The sequence below is a fragment of the Aquarana catesbeiana genome, linkage group LG10 (genome assembly GCF_042186555.1).
Source record: "Aquarana catesbeiana isolate 2022-GZ linkage group LG10, ASM4218655v1, whole genome shotgun sequence".
NCBI lineage: Eukaryota > Metazoa > Chordata > Amphibia > Anura > Ranidae > Aquarana > Aquarana catesbeiana.
This window is the reverse complement of record NC_133333.1, coordinates 13,274,742-13,300,663: the sequence shown is the minus strand read 5'-3', so window position 1 is coordinate 13,300,663 and position 25,922 is coordinate 13,274,742. Positions and strand designations below refer to the sequence as shown.

At 45.5% G+C, this 25,922-nt stretch overlaps 1 protein-coding gene across 1 annotated transcript; it reads left to right on the top strand.

The window, feature by feature from the left end:
- Window positions 1-3,007: 3,007 nt before the first annotated feature.
- Window positions 3,008-25,751, top strand: LOC141111483 (serine protease inhibitor swm-1-like). Its single transcript, XM_073603773.1, has 5 exons — window positions 3,008-3,064; window positions 6,074-6,157; window positions 19,890-19,950; window positions 22,942-22,974; window positions 24,888-25,751. Exons 1-5 carry the CDS (start codon window positions 3,008-3,010, stop codon window positions 25,262-25,264), a joined length of 612 nt encoding a protein of 203 aa, XP_073459874.1. The 3' UTR covers window positions 25,265-25,751.
- The last annotated feature ends 171 nt before the right edge of the window (window positions 25,752-25,922 follow it).

The following is a 25,922-nucleotide window of genomic DNA, read 5'->3' as shown; positions in this document are numbered from 1 at the left end:
GACATCAGGGAATGGGGGCACAGAACAGGGCATGGGGCAGACAGCAGGGCATGGGGGCACACATCATAGCATGGGGGCAAAGAGCAGGGCATGGAGCAAAGAGCAAGGCATGGGGGCAGATAGCAGGGCATGGGGCACAGAGCAGGGCATGGGGGCAGACAGCAGGGCATGAGGCAGACATCAGGGCATGGGAGCAGACAGCAGGGCATGGGGGCAGAAAGCAGGGCCTGGGGGCATGGAGCAGGGCGTAGGGTGCACAGAGCATGGCATGGGGTGGACATCAGAGCATGGGGCAGACATCAGGGCATGGGGGCACAGAACAGGGCATGGGGCAGACAGCAGGGCATGGGGGCACACATCAGTGCATGGGGGCAAGGAGCAGGGCATGGGGCAAAGAGCAAGGCATGGGGGCAGACAGCAGGGCATGGGGGCAGACAGCAGGGCATGGGGGCAGACAGCAGGGCATGGAGGCATGGAGCAGGGCATAGGGTATTCAGCAGGGCAAGGGGGAACAGAGCATGGCATGGGGTAGACATCAGAGTATGGGGCAGACGTTAGGGCATGGGGCACAGAGCAGGGCATGGGGGCACACATCAGAGCATGGGGCAAAGAGCAGGGCATGGGGGCAAAAAGCAAGGCATGGGGCACAGAGCAGGGCATGGGGTACACATCAGAGCATGGGGGCACAGAGCAGGGCATGGGGGCAAAGAGGAAGGCATGGGGGCAGACAGCAGGGCATGGACAGACATCAGGGCATGGGGCAGATAGCAGGGTATGGGTAGACTATAGGGCATGGGGCAGCGTTCAGGGCTTTGGGGCACAGAGCAGGATGCTGGGCACATAGAGGGGCACAGAGCAGGATGCTGGGCATATAGAGGGGCACAGAGCAGGATACTGGGAACATAGAGGGGCACAGAGCAGGATACTGGGCACATAGAGGGACACAGAGCAGGATGCTGGGCACATGGAGGGACACAGGACAGCATACAAGCTGCTGTACTTTCCTAAATAGATGCAGAGTAGTGGAGTAGTAGGAAGCGGCTGTAAACATATCTCTCGTGATGCGCTCCTCCCCGCTGGCCCCTCCTCTCTTCTCGTCCGTCCGAGGTGATGACAAATCCAAGCACCTGGGGTGGGAAGGAGGGGAGGAGGGCATCACGAGAGGTCTGTTTACACTGCAGTCTCTTAGCAGGGAGCAGTGATTCGGGACCCGATCTACCCATCAGCTAGCTGTGATTGACGGGTAGATCGAAGTGGAAGCTGTCATGGGGCCCCCTACTGACCACGGGCCCTCGGTCCATGTCCGAAGTGCCTGATGGTCAGTCCGCCCCTGGTGTAACCCCCAGCTCTTTTGATTCCCCACTCAGTAGTAACCCACAGCCCTGCTGATTCCCCACTCAGTAGTAACCCACAGCCCTGCTGATTCCCCACTCAGTAGTAGCCCACAGCGCTGATGATTCCTTACCCACTAGTAGCCCCCAGCTTCACTGATTCCCTGCTAAGTAGCCCAGTAAATCCCCAGCTTATTAGTACCCTTGTTTAGTAGTAACCCCCATCTCTGCTGATTCCCCACTCAATAGTAACCCCCATCTCTGCTGATTCCCCACTCAATAGTAACCCCCAGCTTCGCTGATCCCCCACTCAGTAGTAACCCCCAGCTTCGCTGATTCCCTGCTAAGTAGTAACCCCCAGCTCACCAAAATTAACCGGTTTTTACCAAAATAAAAAAAAAATATATTAGTTTTGTGAAATCTTGGTGTTCTAGGTGGAATAATTTTCATTCATGCAGAACAGAGTGAATCAGGAAGATACTGCATTATGGCCTCTAGATGGAGCTGCCGATCATAGGATATAAATATTTATTCTAGTAGCCATAATGCAGTATTTTCCTGATTCACATGGCTCCATCTAGTGGCCATAGTGCATTTTTTTTCCTGATTCACTCTTTTTTATGAATGGATCATTGCATGCAACCAAGAGAGTGAATATGGAAAAACAGAGGGTGGAGCTGCAACGCAAGCAGAAGAAGCAGAAGTCATTTATTTAAAATAATAATAAAAAAAACTCACATCTAGGTAGGCAGATAGCTGTGGCCTTCTGGCTGACACCGACTCCCTCAGCGGCTTCGGCAATCCATGCATGGCAATCGGTTCTGACAGCCACAGAAGCTTTCTCACCTGACAACCGCCATCTGCTTACCTAGATGTGAGATTTTATTACTGTTTAACCACTTCAGCTCCAGGAGATTTGGATGAAGGCATTCTCAGGGGGAGTACTGTCATCCTTTGGTACATGCAGACATTAGTGGCGACTGGTGCTCAATATATTTGGGGGTTGGGGGAGTGGCAAGCCAGTGCCACCATACGCCCCCCCACACAGGAGACAGATGGGAAGGCGGCGATCCCCCCCCCACACGCGGGAGATGGATGGGAAGGCTGCGATCAGAGGCCCCCTTACTTTAGGAGGCAAATGGTAAGGCTGCTGTTCCTCGCTCCGGGGCTGTTGCTTCTCCGAACAGGAAGTAGGTCCTGAAACTCAGTTAGCCCGTGAGACCTGAGACTCCCTGGCCAATCGGGTCTCAGGATCCGCTTCCTGATTGGCTGGGAGGAGAATCAGGAAGACAATAGTCTATATTAATTCGCTATAGTCCCACAAGTGGGTGGGCTTCACCGCACAATACTCTGCGCCCCGAGCCCACCCTTTTTTGAAGCCAATTAGAGCCTCCAGCTCTAATCACATGCTTCAAAAAAAAACAAAAAAACTCTATTTCAATCCATGCGTCCGGCACCCTGCATGGAGATTAGGGGCCGGGTACATGGATTAGGGAAGCGACGCCCCGTATGTATGGGCCGCCACTGGGAGAAGCCCCATTCAGGCTTCTGAAAACATTTCTACCCATACAAATCTGACTCACAGTATCCAATAGCGATGAACTTTTACACCCTGAATTTCCAAATGTATATGTGCCAATACCATGTGAACATTAAGTGCTACATTATCATATAACATGGGGCGTTCACCCGATTTCTTCACTTTTAAAACACACTATAAACATGTAACAATGGTATTAAGCAATGTGTTGTGACACTAATTTAATGTAAGCATCAGTAAAGTCAGATGACAGTAGGTTGGGTCATATAGGTGACTCTGGAAGGATTACAATGATACCCCGAGTCTATATCCTCCACTCACATAACACTGAGGGGTCTGTGTATAAAACGTTCGTTGAGCGCATGTGACAAGCATTTGCACTATCAGGGAGAATGTTGGCGTACTTCCTGCACTATATCCAATTCCTGTATCATCAGCGTCATCTGGTGGACAGAATACCTTCTTTTCCTGATTAACGTATTTCTGGGAGAATGAAAACAAATGCAGCCACCACATCAGGGACTAACAAGCTTCAATACTTTTTTTGTTTTTGAATTCTGATATCTTTTAATGCTAAACTCCAGCCAGACGGCTTTGACGCAGTTAAAAAAAACAATTAAGAATGTCACGTCCCAGACCCCCCCCCAAACCTTAGATTGGACAATGAGGAAGCAACAGCATTTTTGTAAGTTAGCTACTCTGCCCTTTCCTTCTGTCAGCAAGTCCCCTGTGAGCATTTGTGCATGCAGCTCAGCCTGATTGGCTCCATGTGTTTTCCTTTCCTCTCCTGCTTTGAATGAATGTGGGGCCATTTGGCAGAGTGTTCCTTCTCCAGTTGCAGCTCAGCTCTCCCTGCTTGATGGACAATGCAGGGAGAGAACAGGATTAGGTTTTTCTGGTGCTGCAACCAAGGGACCAGACCTGCCCCTGGCAACAGGGCAAGGGAGACTTTTATTGGTCAGTGGGGCCTGAAACAATTTGATGGGTAATCCCCACCACCCAATCAGCAGAGCGCTGCCAGAAGCCATGCAGGGTGAGGGGTTCCAGTTGGAAAGGGGTAAACTGACTGACCAGGATTGGTAAGTCCTTATATGGGATCTGGAATTCTGAGGATCAGAGAATCTTTGGGTGGGAAAGAGCCTTCAACCCCAGGTACAGGGATACCGAAAAAGTAGACATGTGCCGTTTGAATTTATGGACTGTGTGCATTTACCTTGCTGAAGAAAACTGTTTTTGTTTGCTTGATTCTAAGAGAACAATTAAGAAGACGGCTTACTTTTTGTCAGAAACCATGAAATCAGGCCGAGACAGAAGTACAGTTAAATCACACTTGTTTAATAATAAAAGTAAAAAGAACAAACGTAGTCAAAACATAGCCAAAGTTCAGTAACCGGAACGGATAGTCAGCCAAGCCAGAAGTCAGGGATCAATGCAGTGGAACAGCAAGCAGGATCTGGAGCCAGAAGGGATGTCAGCAAAGCCAGTCTTTAAACAGGAACGCAGGAGATGTTTCTTGTGATGTTGACCAAGGCAAAGGCAGAGCTCCCCTGGACTGGACGGCTTTAGTAGGCAGGACTGATGAGCAGGATATCATTAACAGGTGAGTCACTGTGGAGAGATAGGAGCTGGCAATTAGCTGACAGCTGAGCGGCCAGCTCTGAGAAGGAAGGGCTGAGCCCAGCCCTGTGTCAGGGCTGGGCTCAGCCCTTCCTTCTCTGAGCTGGCCGCTCAGCTGTCGGCTAATTGTCCCCTCCTTTCTCTCCACAGTGACTCAGCTGTTGATGATATCCTGCTCGTCAGTCCTGGCTACTTAAAGCAATTTCAGCTCACTTCATCTCTGCCTTCTCCTTTGGTCACATCTCAGAGACTTTCTCCTGTGTTCCTGTTGAAGACTTGCTCGGCTGACGTCCCTTCTGGCTCCAGATCCTGCTTGCTGTACTACTACATTGATCTCTGGCTGTCTGACATTGGCATTGGCTGACTACCCGATCTGGTTACTGAATTCTAGCTATGTACTGACTACTCTTACTCTGTTGACCTTTTCATTATTATTAAACAAGTGTGATTAACTGTACTTCTGTCTGATTCATGGTTTCTGACACTTTTACAAGCGGCTGACTGGTGATCCTGAGTTCCCCATATTATACTTCCCATTTGTTCTGTTGTTATAGATCTGTTTAACCCACCTTTCCTTTTTATGGATTCAAAGCCTTGTTGTGTTGCCCTCTGAAGAGCAATCTGTTGCAATGCCCTCTTAAAGCGGGATTCCAGCCGTGAAAAAAAAAATGTTAAAAGTCAGCAGCTACAAACACTGTAGCTGCTGACTTTAAATAAGTACTTACCTGTCCTGGGTGCTCGCAATGTCGGCCACCCGAGGCCGATCCATCCCTCTGCTCTCGGGTTCCAACACTGCCATCCTAAGTAAGGGAAACAGGCAGTGGAGCCCTGCGGCTTCACTGCCAGTTTCCTACTGCGCACGCGCGAGCGCTCTGTGAATGGCCCCGTGGTGTTCTGGGAACACACACAGTTCCCAGAAGGCAATGGGGCCGCTCACCGAGGAACAGGACACGCCGCGGAATAGGAAGAGGCAGATTAGGAAGACTGCCTAGCAACAAGGGTTTAGGTAAGTTTAAACATTTTTTTTTTCAAATGTTTTTTTTTTTTATTTTTTTAGGATATTTCATGCAATTTTTTTTTTAGGGTGGCCCTCCACTTTAAAGAGGGCCTTTGACAGGTAGTGAAGAGGCAAAATATTGCATCCTTACCACCAGGGGCATAGATAAGGGGGGGGGGGGGGGTCAGGGGTGTTCAAGCCCCCCCAGGACCAAAATGAAATGCATGGTGTCTCTGCAGCTGCACATGGCACCAGCGACATGCAGCACTGCAGTCAGTGGCACACGGAGTGTAATAGATCATTAGGCATACCCGCACGCATGTTGTGGTACATTGCCAGGCGGGTCTATTGGGCTCAAGCTGAAGGTTGACAGATCTATCACCAGGCAGCACACTGAGCACAGTGGGAGCTGGCGGTAGTCCTGCTCACTGCTCTCTACACCTTGTATTCCCGTTGGCTTGCAGTGCCACTCCCACCTTGCAGAGTGCTTGTAAAGTGCTTGTAAAGTGCTGTGTAGCCGCCAGCTCCCCACATGGGTGAACTGCTGCTGTCCTATCCAGGTATGTCCCTCTTTCTCTTTTGTCCTAGTATCAGAGAGTCTTAGAGAATGTCCTCAGACTGACCACTGCTCAGACTGATGTGCTGCTGCTGGCATTCTGCTGTTCATACCAGGTAATCGTGAATCAGTGAGAGACTGTCTGCAATTCTGCGTGGCAACTGGCAAAGTATGTGATTGAGGCTGGCGTTACTGACAGTTGACTGAGGCTAAGCTGAGTTTTCTATTGCTTGTGTTACTGACAGTCCAGCCTGGCACTGGCAAGCTTGTTGTGGTGCTCACCGGCTTACTGATTCATCAGTTGGCACCACAACATGTCTGCCAATGCCAGGCTGGACTTTTTGCTGCCCTCAGTGGCATTCCTTGGCCCTGATTTACCCCTGGTTCATACATAGGAGGTGCAGGAAATGCTTAGCCCCCTGTGTGTTTCTGCACTGCATTGCAATCAACTGTGTTTTTTATCTGCTGCAGGTGTCAATTCAAAGTTAACAACTCCCCAAAAGAAGGTCGTAAAGGCAGTGTTTGTTTGAACCAGATGGCATGGTTGGTCAAAAAAAAGGTGCCTGCACTTCTTTGGTGCGATTCAGCCCCTTTAAAATGAATGGGCCCAAATCACACCACACAGAATCGCATGTGAATTGCACAGGAATGCTGTGCAGTTCCTGTGCGATTCACATGCAAACTACAGTGTGAAACCAGGCTTGCTGTGTTGATTGCGGTGCAATCAAGGCACGTTCATTTTGAATAGGCTCAAATCGCATCAAAGTCATGCATGCACTGATTTACAAACTGCACTGCAACCGGTTTGCATGGTCGTTTTGTGAATGCGATCCGGGGCAGGCAAACGCACTGTGTTTTGCAGCGTTTTTTTGGGGTGTCTTTAAGATAGCATTGACACCCACTGCAGAATGCAAGGGGGGTGCGATTTGAATGAGGTGCATGAAACGTGCGTGGATTGAGGGTTTCCCGCATTCTAGTGCACCTCCGCTTATCTCCTAAGCAGTAATGTGTTTATCCTCTGCCAGTGCAGGAAAGTTTTTAATTACACATCTTCTCGCACTCGCTCAGATGTGAACCTAGCCTAAAGAAAAGTCTCTATTCAAGGCTGGTCATTTTTCAGTTGATTTGTTTTTTTTTAATTCTGTGATTAATTGAAAATAATGCCGCGTACACACGATCAGACATTCCATGGATTTTTTTCCGAAGAATGTTGGCTTAAACTTGTCCTGCATACACACGGTCACACAAATGTTGTCAGAAATTCCGAATGCCAAGAACATGGTGACGTACAACACGTACGACGAGCCAAGAAAAAGGAAGTTTTAGCTCTAAAAATAGCGCCTGCAAAGCGCCTGCAAAGCGCCTCTCCTGTCACTCCAGTGTGAGAGCCCGAGTGCTTTCACATTGCGCTTGTGGGACGTTAAAAAAAGTCCTGAAAGCCGCATCTTTGGGGTGGTTTAGGAGCACTGTATACACCGCTCCTCTACCGTCACTGCCCATTGGAATGCATGGGCAGCACTGCCGAAGCGCCTGCAAAGTGACTGCAAAGCGCCTTTCCTGTCACTCCAGTGTGAGAGCCCGAGTGCTTTCACATTGCGCTTGTGGGACGTTAAAAAAAAGTCCTGCAAGCCGCATCTTTGGGGCGGTTTAGGAGCACTGTATACACCGCTCCTCTACTGTCACTGCACATTGGAATGCATGGGCAGCGTTGCCGAAGCGCCTGCAAAGCGATTCGGCAGAGGCGCCTTGTGGGCGCTTTTAACCCTTTTTTAACTCCTTTGGGGAGGTTAACAGCACACCACGAGCAGCGGCAAAACGCCGCTTAAACAACGGCTAAAACTAACGGCACTTTACCGCTACCGCCCCACCACCTCATTGTAGAAGGGCCCTATAAGCTACAAAAGTCAGGGAGTGCTCTGTCTGACACAACATGGTGCATTTGCACCATAACAGCCAACCTTACTGAGGAGGTGCAAAGGCCACCATCCCCTTGTAGGTAGGCAGCACACTCACTTTGTACCTATTCAGTTTGGACACTAATACTGGACAATAGCCAACCTTACAGGGCAGCGTTCATAAAAACTGGAAGAAGGAAAAAACTGAAATCAGGTTCAATTTTCTGAAAGAACCTGATAAAATACAATTAGGGATGTGATTGCTTACTAAGGGCAACACATATCGTTTTAACCCTTTTCCAGTCTTTATAATTTTGGCGCAATTTATTTTATTTAAAAAGACTTTTTCTTAGTACCTGCTGCTGAACCCCCCCCCCCCCCGAATCAAAAATTATCTACAACCCTGCTTACATTGAAATCCATGCGTCCGGTGCCCTGCATGTAGATTAGGGGCCGGGTGCATGGATTGGGGGGGCGGTGCTCCATATAGAGTGGCCGTCCTGGTGTAGTATTTGAGTGTACCTTGGGTGCAGGTACACCTATATTAGGACTGCCCATGCCCCCAGCCCCCATCCCAGCCCCCATCCTCACTCACCTGTCCCAAGCCTAGCAAAATATTGCTGACTAGATTACTCTAGTCATACACCCTGCAATTCCAATCATTACTTTAGAATTCTGAGTATGTGTTTTAATGGTTTTGGAGTCCCCAGTCAGGGCCTGATATTCTGGTAACGATGCTTCATCCTGCCTGCAGGAGACCCTTGACATGATCTTAGCTTAGGCCAGTGGTGATCAGCTTCCTTGATATGGGGCACCTTATGTGGCCCCTGACATCACCATAAAGTTAAGGGAATATTCAGTCTCAGATACAGCAGACACATAACAGGATATAGTCACCATGGAGATAATATAAAAGATTGTCAGAGACTATGGACATGATACAAGAGATGGTCAGAGACTTCAGACATGGTAAAGGAGATGGCCAGAGACTGTAGACATGATGCAGGAAATGGTCAGAGACTTCAGACATGATACAAGAGATGGTCAGAGACTGCAGACATGATACAGGAGATGGTCAGAGACTTCAGACATGATACAGGAGATGGTCAGAGATTTCAGACATGATACAGGAGATGGTCAGAGACTTCAGACATGATACATGAGATGGTCAGAGACTATGGACATAATGCATGAGTTGGTCAGAGAGCAAGGACATGATACATGAAATGGTCAGAGACTGAGGACCATGGTGGCTGGTGCTAAAAATTGTGTATATATATAGATATACTGTATATATCTATATATATATATAGATATATATCTATGTATACACACACACACAGCTTTTTTTTCTCAGAGAATAGGTGCAGGAACTCGCCCCTTCAGAGTCACCCCATGTTTCCACCCTCTATCCACCTCCATTGGTTCCAGCCCATCTTCCCCTCCCAGTACCGCTCCTTTAATGCAGCGCACACACGGGCAGACTTTTCGACCTGACTGGTCCGACGGTCTATCCGACGGACTTTCGGTGGACTTCCGACGGACTTTCCCAACGAACGGACTTGCCTACACGCGATCACACCAAAGTCCGACGGATTCGTACGTGATGACATACGACCAGACTAAAATAAGGAAGTTGATAGCCAGTAGCCAATAGCTGCCCTAGCGTCATTTTTGTCCGTCGGACTAACATACAGACGAGCGGACTTTTCGACCGGACTTGAGTCCATCGGAAAGATTTGAAACATGTTCCAAATCTAAAGTCCGTCAGATTTTCGACCGAAAAAGTCTGCTGCAGGTCCGATGAAGCCCACACACGGTCGAATTGTCCGCTAGACTTGGTCCGTCGGACCAGTCCGGTCGAAAAGTCCGCTCGTGTGTACGCGGCATTAGAGAATACAAAACCAAGTATCATTTTGTGGTGGAAGGAAGGGTGTCCATGTAATACGTGACTTGTGAATCCTCAATAAAATTTGATGGTAGTGCAAACAATAAAAGACTGGCTGTAAAGTTGTTGAAACAAGGAAATCTTCTGTCAAAGGAATGTGGCTGGGTACTCTTACCAGATAAAGTGGACCCACTTACCGGCGGTAGTGGGTCAATCAGACTTATAAGGCCAAACGCCTCAGGGTTAAGAGTTGACAGGAAGATGATCACTCCATACGAGGTAGTTTCACTCCTCAGCAGTAGGGACCAAGGCAAAGTTCCAGAGGTTCCGATAGCTCTCCAAAAAAGCATGCAAATTCTACCCAAATGAGGGAGCTGTTTGGAGGCCAATGGTGGATGCAGGATCAATCAAACCAGAATAGGAATAAGAAATAATGGAGAAGCTCCATATGGTGCAGATTAAAAACAGAGAGGTCTATTAAAAAGTACAATACATTGTAGTAGATGAGTACAAAATACTGGTGATCACGAGTTGTAAAAATATAAAAAGCAATGTGGGAAGCAAGCAAAAGATATAGCAGACACGCAACAGGATAGAGTCAAAGAGACCATGGAGATAATGTAAGAGATTGTCAGAGACTATGAACATGATACAAAAGATAGTCAGAGACTGCAGACATACTACATGAGATGGTCAGAGACTGCAGTCATGATACATGAGATGGTCAGAGACTGCAGACATGATACATGAGATGGTCAGAGACTGCAGACATGACACAAGAGATGGTCAGAGACTGCAGACATGATACATGAGATGGTCAGAGACTGCAGACATGATACAGGAGATGGTCAGAGACTTCAGACATAATACATGAGATGGTCAGAGATTGCAGACATAGTACATGAGATTGTCATAGCCTGAGGACCAGTGGCGGCTGGTTCTAAAAATTATATATATATATATATATATATATATATATATATATATATATATATATATAATCTATACACGTATACATACACAGCTATTTTTTCCTCAAAGAATAGGTGCAGGAACTCGCCCCTTCCAAGTCACCCCATGTTTCCGCCCTCTATCACCTCTGAGCACAGTCCCTTGGTTCCAGCCCATCTTCTCCTCCCAGTACTGCCCATTTTAGAGAATACAAAACCAAGTATCATTTTGTGGTGCTAAGTAATTTGTATAAAATGTGTTATTGATAACAAAAAAGGCAAGAAAATAGATTCACTGTAGCCAGCAACAATAGATCCACTACAGCAACAATAGATCCACTGCAGCAACAATAGGCTCCTAACAGCCACCATCAATAGACCCCTCCCTCAACAGTAGATCCCTCTCAGCAACAATTGACCCCCCCAGCAAAATAAGACCCACCTCCAGCAACATTAGACCCCCCGCAAAAATAGATCCCCTCAAACATATGTATATATAAATTATACTGTATATGCATAGTATGTGATTTACTTATAACATATAATAAAAATAGAAAACTATATATAGAAAACACAATAATTGTCTAATAAAAATTATTATAAATAATACAAATTATAATGATAATTAAAATTAATTGAAGAAAAAAACGCACAAATTAAAAAAAATAAAATGATATAAAAATATATATATATGAAAAAAATTGGGGAAATTACTGCGCTAAACCCAAATGTGAAAAAAAAGCTGCTAACACTGAAAAAAACTAAGTCTCAACCAAATGTGAAAAAAACGTGTCGTACTAAATACAACAATATGACAGCAATAAACTGAAACAATGAATATGTGGAAACATATAAACATGTGTTGTAAACATACAAGGTGAAAGTCCAAAGTTGACATCTGTGAACAGGATAAACCAGTGAAATGTGAAAATTCAAATAAACTTGAAAACAAATCCGAAGGAAGGGTGTCCATGTAATACGTGACTTGTGAATCCTCAATAAAATTTGATGGTAGTGCAAACAATAAAAGACTGGCTGTAAAGTTGTTGAAACAAGGAAATCTTCTGTCAAAGAAATGTGGTTGGGTACTCTTACCAGATAAAGTGGACCCACTTACCGGCGGTAGTGGGTCAATCAGGCTTATGAGGCCAAACGCCTCAGGGTTAAGAGCTGACAGGAAGATGATCACTCCATACGAGGTAGTTTCACTCCTCAGCAGTAGGGACCAAGGCAAAGTTCCAGAGGTTCTGATAGCTCTCCAAAAAAGCATGCAAACTCCACCCGAATGGGGGAGCTGTCTGGAGGTCAATGGTGGATGCAGGATAGGCTCAATCAAACCGGAATAGGAATAAGAAAAAATGGAGAAGCTCCATATGGTGCAAGTCAAAAACAGAGAGGTCTATTAAAAAGTACAATACATTGTAGTAGATGAGTACAAAATACTGGTGGTCACGAGTTGTAAAAATATAAAAAGCAATGTGGGAAGCAAGCAAAAGATACAGCAGACACACAACAGGATATAGTCAAAGAGACCATGGAGATAATGTAAGAGATTGTCAGAGACTATGGACATGATACAAGAGATTGTCAGAGACTGCAGACATGATACAGTAGATGATTAGAGACAGTGGACAAGATACAAGAGATGGTCAGAGATTTCAGACATGATACAGGAGATGGTCAGAGATTTCAGACATGATACAGGAGATGGTCAAAGATTTCAGACATGATACAGGAGATGGTCAGAGACTATGGACATGATACAAGAGATGACTGTACAAAAAGTGCCAGAGTGCCACATGAGACCCCTAGGCCGCAGGATGGGCACAATTATTGATTGGAGCCCAGGGCAGCTTTTATTAATAAAAGGTGAATCTTTTTTGAAAAATTATTCTGTTGCAGCTTATTGTTCGATGTCGGGAAATTATTCCTGTAAATTGTAAAGATAGGATAGAATGGGGGGTGACATAGCTGAACTCCAGAGGGCACACTTTGGATTAGTAGAGGGACAAGAAAGATCCCAATTAAATGACACTGCGACACCATAGTGTGCCAACCTACCAATTATAGAGCTGAGTGTTTTTGCAGATTTATTAAAAAAGAAAAAACTGAAATATCACATGGTCCTAAGTATTCAGACCCTTTGCTCAGTATTTAGTAGAAGCCCCCTTTTGATCTAATACAGCCATGAGTCTTTTTGGGAAAGATGCAACAAGTTTTTCACACCTGGATTTGGGGATCCTCTGCCATTCCTCCTTGCAGATCCTCTCCAGTTCTGTCAGGTTGGATGGTAAACGTTGGTGGACGGCCATTTTTAGGTCTCTCCAGAGATGCTCAATTGGGTTTAAGTCAGGGCTCTGGCTGGGCCATTCAAGAACAGTCACGGAGTTGTTGTGAGGCCACTCCTTCATTATTTTAGCTGTGTGCTTAGGGTCCTTGTCTTGTTGGAAGGTAAACCTTTGGCCCAGTCTGAGGTCCTGAGCACTCTGGAGAAGGTTTTCGTCCAGGATATCCCTGTACTTGGCCGCATTCATCTTTCCCTCTATTTCAACCAGTCGTCCTGTCCCTGCAGCTGAAAAACACCTTCACAGCATGATGCTGCCACCACCATGCTTCACTGTTGGGACTGTATTGGACAGGTGATGAGCAGTTCCTGGTTTTCTCCAAACATACCGCTTTGAATTAAGGCCAAAAAGTTCTATTTTGGTCTCATCAGACCGTAGAATCTTATTTCTCATCATCTTGGAGTCCTTCAGGTGTTTTTTAGCAAACTCCATGCGGGCTTTCATGTGTCTTGCACTGAGGAGAGGCTTCCGTCGGGCCACTCTGCCATAAAGCCCCGACTGGTGGAGGGCTGCAGTGATGGTTGACTTTCTACAACTTTCTCCCATCTCCCAACTGCATCTCTGGAGCTCAGCCACAGTGATCTTTGGGTTCTTCTTTACCTCTCTCACCAAGGCTCTTCTCCCCTGATAGCTCAGTTTTGCCGGACTGCCAGCTCTAGGAAGGGTTCTGGTCGTCCCAAACGTCTTCCATTTAAGGATTATGGAGGCCACTCTGCTCTTAGGAACCTTAAGTGCAGCAGAAATTTTTTGTAACCTTGGCCAGATCTGTGCCTTGCCAAAATTCTGTCTCTGAACTCTTCAGGCAGTTCCCTTGACCTCATGATTCTCATTTGCTCTGACATGCACTGTGAGCTGTAAGGTCTTTATATAGACAGGTGTGTGGCTTTCCTAATCAAGTCCAGTCAGTATAATCAAACACAGCTGGACTCAAATGAAGGTGTAGAACCATCTCAAGGATGATCAGAAGAAATGGACAGCACCTGAGTTAAATATATGAGTGTCACAGCAAAGGGTCTGAATACTTAGGACCATGTGATATTTCAGTTTTTCTTTTTTAATAAATCTGCAAAAATGTCAACAATTCTGTGTTTTTCTGTCAATATGGGGTGCTGTGTGTACAATATGGGGTGCTGTGTGTACAATATGGGGTGCTGTGTGTACATTAATGAGGAAAAAAAATGAATTTTCATTATTTTAGCAAATGGCTGCAATATAACAAAGAGTGAAACATTTAAGGGGGTCTGAATACTTTCTGTCCCCACTGTATAATCCCGAATCCGGCCATACCTGATACAGGACCCGCCGATTACTCCACCATACAGGTCAGTGTCACATCCAGATTTTCCGGCATTTTTTGAACTCCTTACCAAACACTTCACTCATCAACTTATTGTTTCTAAAATATATTCATTTAAATGTTATTTTACAGCTTTGTTTGTATCTTAATATAACTTTTTTTTAAGCTTTAACAAGTTCATGCATGTATTTTTTTAGAGGCGGTATGGATAGGAGAGGAGGGTATGATCGGGCAGTATGTACAGGAGATGAGTGTGGAGGGTATGACAGTGGGCGGTATGTAGAGGAGAGGAGTGTGCAGGGTATGACAGCTGGCACTATGTAGAGTAGAGGAGTTTATGAAAGTGGGCAGCATGTACAGGAGAGGAGTGTGGAGGATATTATGGGGCAGTATGTATAGGAGAGGAGTGTGGAAGGTATAATGGGGCGGTATGTACAGGAGAGGAGTGCACAGGGTATGACAGCTGGCACTATGTACAGTAGAGGAGTTTATGAAAGTGGGCAGCATGTACAGGAGAGGAGTGTGGAGGATATTATGGGGCAGTATGTATAGGAGAGGAGTGTGGAGGGTATAATGGGGCAGTATGTACAGGAGAGGAGTGCGCAGGGTATGACAGCTGGCACTATGTACAGTAGAGGAGTTTATGAAAGTGGGCAGTATGTACAGGAGAGGAGTGTGGAGGGTATGATGGGGCAGTATGTACAGGAGAGGAGTGTGGAGGATATGACAGTGGGCGGTATGTACAGGAGAGGAGTGTGGAGGGTATGACAGCTGGCACTATGTACAGTAGAGGAGTTTATGAAAGTGGGCAGTATGTACAGGAGAGGAGTGTGCAGGTTATGACAGTGGGCAGTATGTACAGGAGAGGAGTGTGGATGGTATGATACTGAGCAGTATGTACTGGAGACAAGTGTGGAAGGTAAGACAGTGAGCAGTATGTACAGGAGATGAGTGTGGAGGGTATGACAGTGGGCAGTATGTACAGGAGAGGAGTGTGGAGGGTATGACAGTGGGCAGTATGTACCGGAGAGGAGTGTGAAGGGTATGACAGTGAGCAGTATGTAAAGGAGAGGAGTGTGGAGGGTATGAGCGCTGGCACTATGTACAATAGAGGAGTTTATGATACCGAGCAGCATGTACAGGAGAGGAGTGTGAAGGGTATGACAGTGGGCAGTATGTACAGGAGAGGAGTGTGGGGGGTATGACAGTGGGCATTATGTACAGGAGAGGAGTGTGGGGGGTATGACAGTGGGCAGTATGTACAGGAGAGGAGTGCGCAGGGTATGACAGTAGGCACTATGTACAGGAGAGGAATGTGGAGAGTATGACAGTGAGCAGTATTTACAGGAGAGGAGTGTGGAGGGTATGACAGTGGGCAGTATGTACAGGAGAGGAGTGTGGAGGGTATGACAGTGGGCAGTATGTACAGGAGAGGAGTGTGGAGAGTATGACAGTGAGCAGTATGTACAGGAGAGGAGTGTGGAGGGTATGACAGTGGGCAGTATGTACAGGAGAGGAGTGTGGAGGGTATGACAGTGGGCAGTATGTACAGGCGAGGAGGGTGGAGGATATGACAGTGGGCAGTATGTACAGGAGATGAGTGTGGAGGGTATGACAGTGAGCATTTTTTTTCAGGAGAGGAGTGTGGAGGGTATGACAGTGAGCAGTATGTACAGGACAGGAGTGTGGAGGGTATGACAGTGGGCAGTATGTACAGGAGAGGAGTGTGGAGGGTATGACAGTGAGCAGTATGTACAGGACAGGAGTGTGGAGGGTATGACAGTGGGCAGTATATACAGGAGATGAGTGTGGAGGGTATGACAGTGGGCAGTATGTACAGGTGAGGAGGGTGGAGGGTATGACAGTGAGCAGTATGTACAGGAGATGAGTGTGGAGGGTATGACAGTGAGCATTTTTTTTTAGGAGAGGAGTGTGGAGGGTATGACAGTGAGTAGTATGTAAAGGAGAGGAGTGTCGAGGGTATAATTCCTGGTGATCCTGCCATGAAAGTCCTTGTTTAGGCATTTGTATAGGGTAACAACACTCTGTCCCTGTCTCCCCACTGTGCCCCTGTGTTGTCACCCTATGACGGAGGCGAGCAGTGGACATTTTTATCATACATTGCACAGGCATGGTCCACTGTTGTCACCATCAGGACCCCTCCTAGTCATGTAGCCATCACTGGTGCCCATGTGAGCAGAAAGTGGCTGCAAAGCAGCTGAAGGAGATCAGCAGCACTGAGCTGTAACTAAGGATGGAAAAAAGGCTATGATGGGGCAGTATGTACAGGAGAGGAGTGTGGAGGATATGACAGTGGGCGGTATGTACAGGAGAGGAGTGTGGAGGGTATGACAGCTGGCACTATGTACAGTAGAGGAGTTTATGAAAGTGGGCAGTATGTACAGGAGAGAAGTGTGCAGGTTATGACAGTGGGCAGTATGTACAGGAGAGGAGTGTGGATGGTATGATACTGAGCAGTATGTACTGGAGACAAGTGTGGAAGGTAAGACAGTGAGCAGTATGTACAGGAGATGAGTGTGGAGGGTATGACAGTGGGCAGTATGTACAGGAGAGGAGTGTGGAGGGTATGACAGTGGGCAGTATGTACCGGAGAGGAGTGTGAAGGGTATGACAGTGAGCAGTATGTAAAGGAGAGGAGTGTGGAGGGTATGACAGTGGGCAGTATGTACAGGAGATGAGTGTGGAGGGTGTGGAGGGTATGACAGCTGGCACTATGTACAATAGAGGAGTTTATGATACCGAGCAGCATGTACAGGAGAGGAGTGTGAAGGGTATGACAGTGGGCAGTATGTACAGGAGAGGAGTGTGAAGGGTATGACAGTGGGCAGTATGTACAGGAGAGGAGTGTGGGGGGTATGACAGTGGGCATTATGTACAGGAGAGGAGTGTGGAGGGTATGACAGTGGGCAGTATGTACAGGAGAGGAGTGTGGAGGGTATGACAGTGGGCAGTATGTACAGGAGAGGAGTGTGGAGAGTATGACAGTGAGCAGTATTTACAGGAGAGGAGTGTGGAGGGTATGACAGTGGGCAGTATGTACAGGAGAGGAGTGTGGAGGGTATGACAGTGGGCAGTATGTACAGGAGAGGAGTGTGGAGAGTATGACAGTGAGCAGTATGTACAGGAGAGGAGTGTGGAGGGTATGACAGTGGGCAGTATGTACAGGAGATGAGTGTGGAGGGTATGACAGTGGGCAGTATGTACAGGCGAGGAGGGTGGAGGGTATGACAGTGGGCAGTATGTACAGGAGATGAGTGTGGAGGGTATGACAGTGAGCATTTTTTTTCAGGAGAGGAGTGTGGAGGGTATGACAGTGAGCAGTATGTACAGGACAGGAGTGTGGAGGGTATGACAGTGGGCAGTATGTACAGGAGAGGAGTGTGGAGAGTATGACAGTGAGCAGTATGTACAGGAGAGGAGTGTGGAGGGTATGACAGTGGGCAGTATATACAGGAGATGAGTGTGGAGGGTATGACAGTGGGCAGTATGTACAGGTGAGGAGGGTGGAGGGTATGACAGTGGGCAGTATGTACAGGAGATGAGTGTGGAGGGTATGACAGTGAGCATTTTTTTTTAGGAGAGGAGTGTGGAGGGTATGACAGTGAGTAGTATGTAAAGGAGAGGAGTGTCGAGGGTATAATTCCTGGTGATCCTGCCATGAAAGTCCTTGTTCAGGCATTTGTATAGGGTAACAACACTCTGTCCCTGTCTCCCCACTGTGCCCCTGTATTGTCACCCTATGACGGAGGCGAGAAGTGGACATTTTTATCATACATTGCACAGGCATGGTCCACTGTTGTCACCATCAGGACCCCTCCTAGTCATGTAGCCATCACTGGTGCCCATGTGAGCAGAAAGTGGCTGCAAAGCAGCTGAAGGAGATCAGCAGCACTGAGCTGTAACTAAGGATGGAAAAAAGGCTTTGTTTTAATAAAAACAAAAATTGCAGTTGTTTATGGTGCATAGTGCTTTAGCTAATGTCAGCCACTGATGGGAGCTTTGTCTTCACTTCCTGTCCTGGAAACACAACAGGAAGGAAGATGAAATCTGCTAACAGGTATCCCAGTGACATGTGGAAAATTTGGATTTTATGTCTTGCGGCTTCACTTCCTGGTTCCCTACTGCACATGCGCGACTCGCGCTGCGCGATCCCATTGGTCCCTGCTGAATTTTGCGACCTGTGTGACCTGTGTGATCTGTGTGAAGACAGCGGGGGGGATGGAGAAGGTGCAGGAAGTGGTGTAGATACCCGCGGGTGGCTCGGCTATCTATGCCCAGAAGTGGGAGCAAAATACCTGTATTAGACAGGTATCTGCTCCCCTCTCACCCCTGAAAGGTGCCAAATGTGACACCGGAGGTGGGGAGGATTTCGAAAAGCGGAAGTTCAATTTTTGGGTGGAACTCCGCTTTAACAATGTTTACTTTTTTTTTGCTAATTCCCTCTAGCATTCTCTAGAATTGTTACACTGTATCTCTTGTTACAAAGACCTATGTATTTCTGTTCTGCTCAGCTCCATCTAGTGGCCATCACGTGGTATTTTACTTCTGCTACCGATAAAAGAACAATTGCACAGGACCGATGTACATGCAGATTGGATGGACAAATAGGGAGACTGTATTTTTTTAGAAATTTAAGTTGTTATATTCCACGCTTAGGTATTTTTTAGAAGCAGAACTCAAAAATGTCAATTTGTTTGAAAAATGTAATCATGTTGTATATTGTAATATTGGTGTGTATATATTTGTGTGTCTTTCAAAAACTGATAAAGTCTTGGTAATCACTAGAACAGATTAAATGATGGATCTCCCCTTAGAGGACACAGAGGGATCTATTTATAAATAATTTGCATAGCTATTTGTCCAGTGAATCTGCCTGTACATAGATCTGTGCGAAGTTGGCAAAATCGAACATTATTTAGGCTTCTTTCTCTTCTGTTCTTTTATTATGGGCAGCAGTAAAATACCAGTAGATGGAGCTGTAGATGGCCAGTAGATGGAGCTGAGGAGCATTGTAGCAAGAGATACAATGAAACCATTCTAGAGGATGCTAGAGGGAATTATAAAATAAATGTAACTAATAGTTATAATAGTTACAATGTTTCTTCTAGTGTTCTCCTGGAGTTGTTATATTGTATCTCTTGTTACAAAGACCTATGTATTTCTGTTCTCCTCAGCTCCATCTAGTGGCTATCAGGTGGTATTTTACTACTGCTACTACTAATAATATAATATTTCTGTCTGATCAAGTACACAGAAACAATGTAGATGCAGATTCACTGGGTGAATAGTTAATTTTTGTTTTATAAACTGACCCCAGTGGGTGAGGTTGTATTTTTAAGTAGCAAAGCTCAGTAATGACAGTTTGAAGAGTGTGATCACAATCATGTAATATTAATGTGTATATATCTTTCTGTGTCTCATCTGTAGCGCTCGTCCTTTCTCTTTTTTTCAGGAAACTGATAAAGTCTTGGTAATCATGGGGCCATCCTCTGCATTCCTGCTGGCACTAATTGGTGAGTAAAAAAAAAAAAGTATAACTGTCAGGTATCAGAGGGTATAATAAAAGTCCCCTACCCCAGCATCAGAGTCAGAGGGTGTTATAATAGCCCCCCCCCCCCCCCCGCGAACTGGTGTCAATGGGAGTAATAAAAGACCATCCTCCACCTTGGGGTCATTGGGAATAATTACAGTCCCCCCCTTCCTTATCATTGGTAAGTAGAAATCAGGGATTAGGCTTGGAAATTTCAGTATATCTTCACCCTGAGATTCAAGATGGCGGCAATCATTCATGGTTAAGCATGTAATATGACCCAAGGTTCCTATATGAGTGATCAAGGTTATCCATGATGTTGTAGTCTTTGGACCAGGGGCCCCAAACTTAAACAAAGGGCCACTTCACTGTTTGGGAGCTGGACTGTGGTCAGTTGGACTATAAGGAAAGCAGGAATAAAAATGCAATGTGTCCTTGGTCAGAATAGTGCCCTAGGATTGAGGTAATGGGATGTAATAACCCTGCAGCATTGGGGCCAGTGGGTGTATATACCCCCCTCAACATTGGGGTCAGTGGGTGTAAATACTCTCCCCAACATTGGGGTCAGTGTGTGTAATAACCCCACAGCACTGGGGTTAGTGGGTGTAAATACCCTCCCCAACATTGGGGTCAGTGGGTGTAAATACCCTCCCCAACATTGGAGTCAGTGGGTGTAATAACCATCCCTAACATTGGGGTCAGTGGGTGTAAATACCCTCCCCAACATTGGAGTCAGTGGGTGTAATAACCATCCCTAACATTGGGGTCAGTGTGTGTAAATACCCTCCCTAACATTGGGGTCAGTGGGTGTAAATACCCTCCCCAACATTGGGATCAGTGGGTGTAAATACCCTCCCAAACATTGGGGTCAGTGGGTGTAAATACCCTCCCCAACATTCGGGTCAGTGGGTGTAAATGCCCTCCCCAACATAGAAGTCAGTGGGTGTAATAACCATCCCTAACATTGGGGTCAGTGGGTGTAAATACCCTCCCCAACATTGGAGTCAGTGGGTGTAATAACCATTCATAACATTGGATTCAGTGGGTGTAATAACCATTCCTAACATTGGGGTCAGTGGGTGTAATAACTGCACAGCACTGGAGTCAGTGGATATAATAACTCCCCAGCATTGGGGTCAGTGAAAGTAAAAAAAGGAACCCCCTCCCCCAGGATTGGGACCAATGCATTACTAAAAGACCCCTCCATCTTATTTTGGGTCAGTAAGAGCAATAATAGACCCCCTCCCCTGGCAAAGGGTCAGCAGGACTAATAAAGCCCCCATCCCCTCCCGCAACATTGGAGTCAGTGGGAGCAATAGTAAACTCACTCCCCCGGAATTGGGGGCAGTGAGTGTATTAACCTCCACTCATCTCTTTTGGCATTGGTGTCAGTCGGAGTAAATAAGGACCCCTCCCCCAGCCTTGGCGTTACTAAGAGTAATAAAGGACACCCCTCCCCCCAGTATTGGGACCAATGGAGTAAAAAAAGTCCTTTCCAGCATTTGGGTCAGTGGTAGCAATAACAGACCCCCTCCCCTGGCAATGGGGTCAGTGGGAGTAAAAAGCCCCCACCCCCTACCCCGACATTGGAGTCAATGGGAGTGATAAAAGACACCCTCCTCCTGGATTGTGGTCAGTGGGAGTAATTATATACTCCCTCCTCTGGTATTGGGGTCAGGGGGTGTAATTTAAGGCCCCCCTCCAAATTCATTGGGATCAGCGAGAGCAGAAAATCTCCTCCCTATCCCTTGACATTGGAGTAATAAAAGACCCACTCATGTTGCCCCCTGGGATCTCATTGTAAACATCCATCCTCTCCGTGTTTCAAATCCAAATATTTACAGTTGTCTCCAAAACAGGAATAGAGGGGAGATCTTTCTATGGGGACACCTGTTCTGGGGACAACAACCTTAGTTTGGAAAAAGTTACTCACAATTCCTGTTCTATTTCCTTTATAGGAAGTGAAAGGAAATTTCCCCAATGGAACCAAAATAGAACCTTAAATTATTCTTCTCCTACTCCATATTAGTGGTGGCTGGTGTTTTTTTTTTTTGAGCAGTCGGTTGGGTCACCTGCACACCCCCCCACCCCCACCCGCGGTCAGTTGGTCGGTCGGTCATCCAGCCCTGCACTTACCCCATCTAGGTCATGGACCGGCAGGGCTCCTACAGCTTCCATTGCGTCTCCTCCTCCTCTGCATCACGGCGGCTTCCGCCGTATGTCTCCTCCCTCCTCCTCCTAGGCATCCAATAGGAATGCCTGTCCTTTCAGCCAATCAGGTGATGGGTCTCAGGACCAGCTTCCTGATTGGCCGGGAGGAGAATCCGTGTGACAATAGCGAATATTCATCTGCTATTGTCACACAAGTGGGTGTGCTTGGGGTGCAGTGCCCACCCTTTTTTGAAGCCTCAGGCTCTAATTACTTGCTTAAAAAAATTTAAAAAACCCATTGGAGTCCATGCGTCTGGTGTCCCACATGTAAATTAGGGGGCCGGATGCATGGACAGGGGGGGCAGAGCCCCTGCGCCCCTTATGGATGGGCCGCCACTGCTCCATATGAAATATAACAGCAATTGAACTTTTACTTAAAATGTATTTTAAACTTTTTTTTCTTTTATTATTTTACACTTACAAAAAAGGAATTAAAAAATGAATTTAATTAATGACCCGGACATTTTATAGATAGGCAACTCCTATCCTCATATTAATTAGTGGTTCCAAATTAATAACTACTGCAGTAGGGAACAGACACAAAAGATACGCTCAGCATCTTTCCAAATAACTGTTCTGCTTTATTATGACCAAATTGAAGGTTTTTATGCACATGATTACGTAAGTATCACATTAATATTACAATTATACGTTTATGGTAACAAGGGGCGTAACATAGGCAGGCTAATTCTAATCAGGACTCGAAAGAATGCAAACATGTAATGAAACACTTTACATTTAATAATCACTTTTTGTTTTCCAGGCATCTCCTTCATATTAATATATGCTGGACCAGGTATGTATAAAAATGAAATCTCTCCATAGAAGGGGATAATGGTGTAACCCGGGGGGGGGGGGGGGGGGGGGTTGCACATGCCATGGGACAGAATGGGCAGCTGTACAAGGGCCCTCTATGACTTTGGGGGCCCATTTATACTAGATGTGGGACAGATGGGTGGGAGTTCACGTCTGTCTAGATGTCAATAGATACACAGGGGGATGGGTGTTTTTACTTGGCCAGCAGTTTAATGGGGGGCCCAAAAACTGACCTTGTCAAGGGGCCCCCTTTAAGTCTGCCACTGAGTGTAACATTAATGAAATACCTGCCAGGGCCACAAAACCTCACTCAGCACAAAGGCAGACCTGTGAATGCCGAGGTAGAGATCCAGCCACCAACATTCACCAAAATTCACAGACCTTTACCAAAAATTTAAATATTAGTTTTGTGAAAGCTTGGTGCTCCAGGTCGAATAATAGTCAGGAAAATGACACATTATGGCCACTAGATGGCGCTGCCAATCATAGGAAATAAATATGATCCTATGATCGTCAGCTCTATCTGGTGGCCATAATGCAATATTTTCCTGATGCACTCAGCTCCATCTAATGTCAATAATGCATTTTTTTCCCCTGATTTTACTCAGATCCATCTAGTGGCCATAATGCATTTTTTCCCTGACTTCACTCATCTCCATCTAGTGGCCATAATGTATTTTTTTCCTGATTCATTCAGCTCCAACTAGTGGCCATAATGCATTTTTTTCCTGATTCACTCAGCTCCATCTAGTGGCCATAATGCATTTTTTTCCTGATTCACTCAGTTCCATCAAGTGGCTATAATGCATTTTTTTCCTGATTCACTCAGCTCCATCTATTGGCCATAATGCATTTTTTCCTGATTCACTCAGCTCCATCTAGTGGCCATAATGCATTTTTTCCTGATTCACTCAGCTCCATGAAGTGGCCATAATGCATTTTTTTTCCTGATTCACTCAGCTCCATATAGTGGCCATAATGCATTTTTTTCCTGATTCACTCAGCTCCATCTAGTGGCCATAATGCACTTTTTTCCTGATTCACTCAGCTCCATCTAGTGGCCATAATGCATTTTTTCCTGATTCACTCAGCTCCATCAAGTGGCCATAATGCATTTTTTTCCTGATTCACTCAGCTCCATCTAGTGGCTATAATGCATTTTTTTTCCTGATTAACTCAGCTCCAACTAGTGGCCATAATGCATTTTTTTCCTGATTTACTCAACTCCATCTAGTGGCCATAAGGCAATTTTTTCCTGATTCACTCAGCTCCATCTAGTGGCCATAATGCATTTTTTCCCTGATTCACTCAGCTCCATCAAGTGGCCATAATGCATTTTTTTCCTGATTCACTCAGCTCCATCTAGTGGCCATAATGCATTTTTTTCCTGATTCACTCAGCTCCATCTAGTGGCCATAATGCATTTTTTTCCTTATTTCACTCAGCTCCATCTAGTGGCCATAATTAATTTCTATTTTCCTGATTCACTCATCTTTATGAATGGATAACGCTTGGCCTAGAGCAGTGATGGTGAACCTTGGCACTCCAGATGTTTTGGAACTACATTTCCCATGATGCTCATGTACTCTGCAGTGTAGTTGAGCATCATGGGAAATGTAGTTCCAAAACATCTGGGGTGCCAAGGTTTGCCATCACTGGCCTAGAGAATAAATAGCCTAATAACACTTGATTTTGCCCTAATTCACACAAATGTACATGCAGTTTTGCAGGATTAGTAGCTCTGAGAATTTATTTTTATAAATTAGCGTGAGTTGTTAAAAAATCTCCAGGGACGGGAAAGCTGTCCTATATGGAGGAGTACGTTGTATTTTCAAATGCAGCTTTGTCTTGCAATTATATAATTCATTTTTTTTTTTTGTTCGACATTTTCAGTCGCTTACCCTGAATGCCGAGAAAATCAAGAATATAACTGGTGTGGGTCTGCGTGCCCAGCAAGCTGCAGCCATCCTGACCCCCCTCCATGTATTAAGATATGTAAGGAGGGATGTTTCTGCAAGAAGGGCTACCTGGAGGACGGAATAGGAGGCTGCATCAAAGAAGAGGAATGCAGAGCTTGTACAGGGGACAAAGTGTACAAAGGCTGCGGGAGCGCCTGTCCTAAAACTTGCAGCAACTGGAACGAAACGTTGATCTGCATACTGAAATGCGTCAGTGGCTGTTTCTGTAAACCCGAATTTGTGATGCTGAGTGAGGGTGATGAAACCCGCTGTGTCCTTCCCGAGGATTGCCCCCCTATTAAAAAACAATGAAACTCAAGCCTTATGCAGGATTACAGGATGCTAATATAAAAAAAAGACTCTGGTACTTATATTAGCTGTGTCTATACATAAAATACACACACACGTATATATATATATATATATATATACACACACACACATACAAAGCATACTGTATATAGTATGTTATATAATTATAACATAAAATGATTGAAAAAATTAAATAATTCAAATTCTATAATTAATAATAATTATTATAGTATAATTAAAATCATTATGAAAAAAAGTGAATAAATCAGGATTTTATAAAAAAGTTTATATCTACGTGTGTGTGTGTGCATATATATATATATATATATATATATATATATATATATATATATATATATATATATATATATATTAATGTCATGTTTTATGTTGGTCATACACTCGGTAGTTGTGTTATTGCAAAATAAGTTTACTGTCTGTGTTTTTTAAAGTCAATTATCACCGAATAAAACATGTTTCCTGTCAATCTAGATTGTGATTGTGCTTTATAGGGACTCTTGAGGGATTCCTAGGTGATGGGTCCATTGAGTGTGATTTATATTGTGTGATTTAGGTGCATCATACTATGTAACCCCATGTACTCCTCAGAAGAACATTTCTGCACATACAAATCTGACCCACAATATCCTATACAGTG

Excerpts from the sequence above, each read along its gene's own strand:
- LOC141111483 (XM_073603773.1), top strand. The coding sequence starts at position 3,008 with ATGGGGCGTTCACCCGATTTCTTCACTTTTAAAACACACTATAAACAT. Across the intron at positions 3,065-6,073 it reads ACTATAAACATGTAACAATG|TATCAGAGAGTCTTAGAGAA; the intron begins GTATTAAGCAAT and ends CTTTTGTCCTAG. Across the intron at positions 22,975-24,887 it reads ATTAATATATGCTGGACCAG|TCGCTTACCCTGAATGCCGA; the intron begins GTATGTATAAAA and ends CGACATTTTCAG.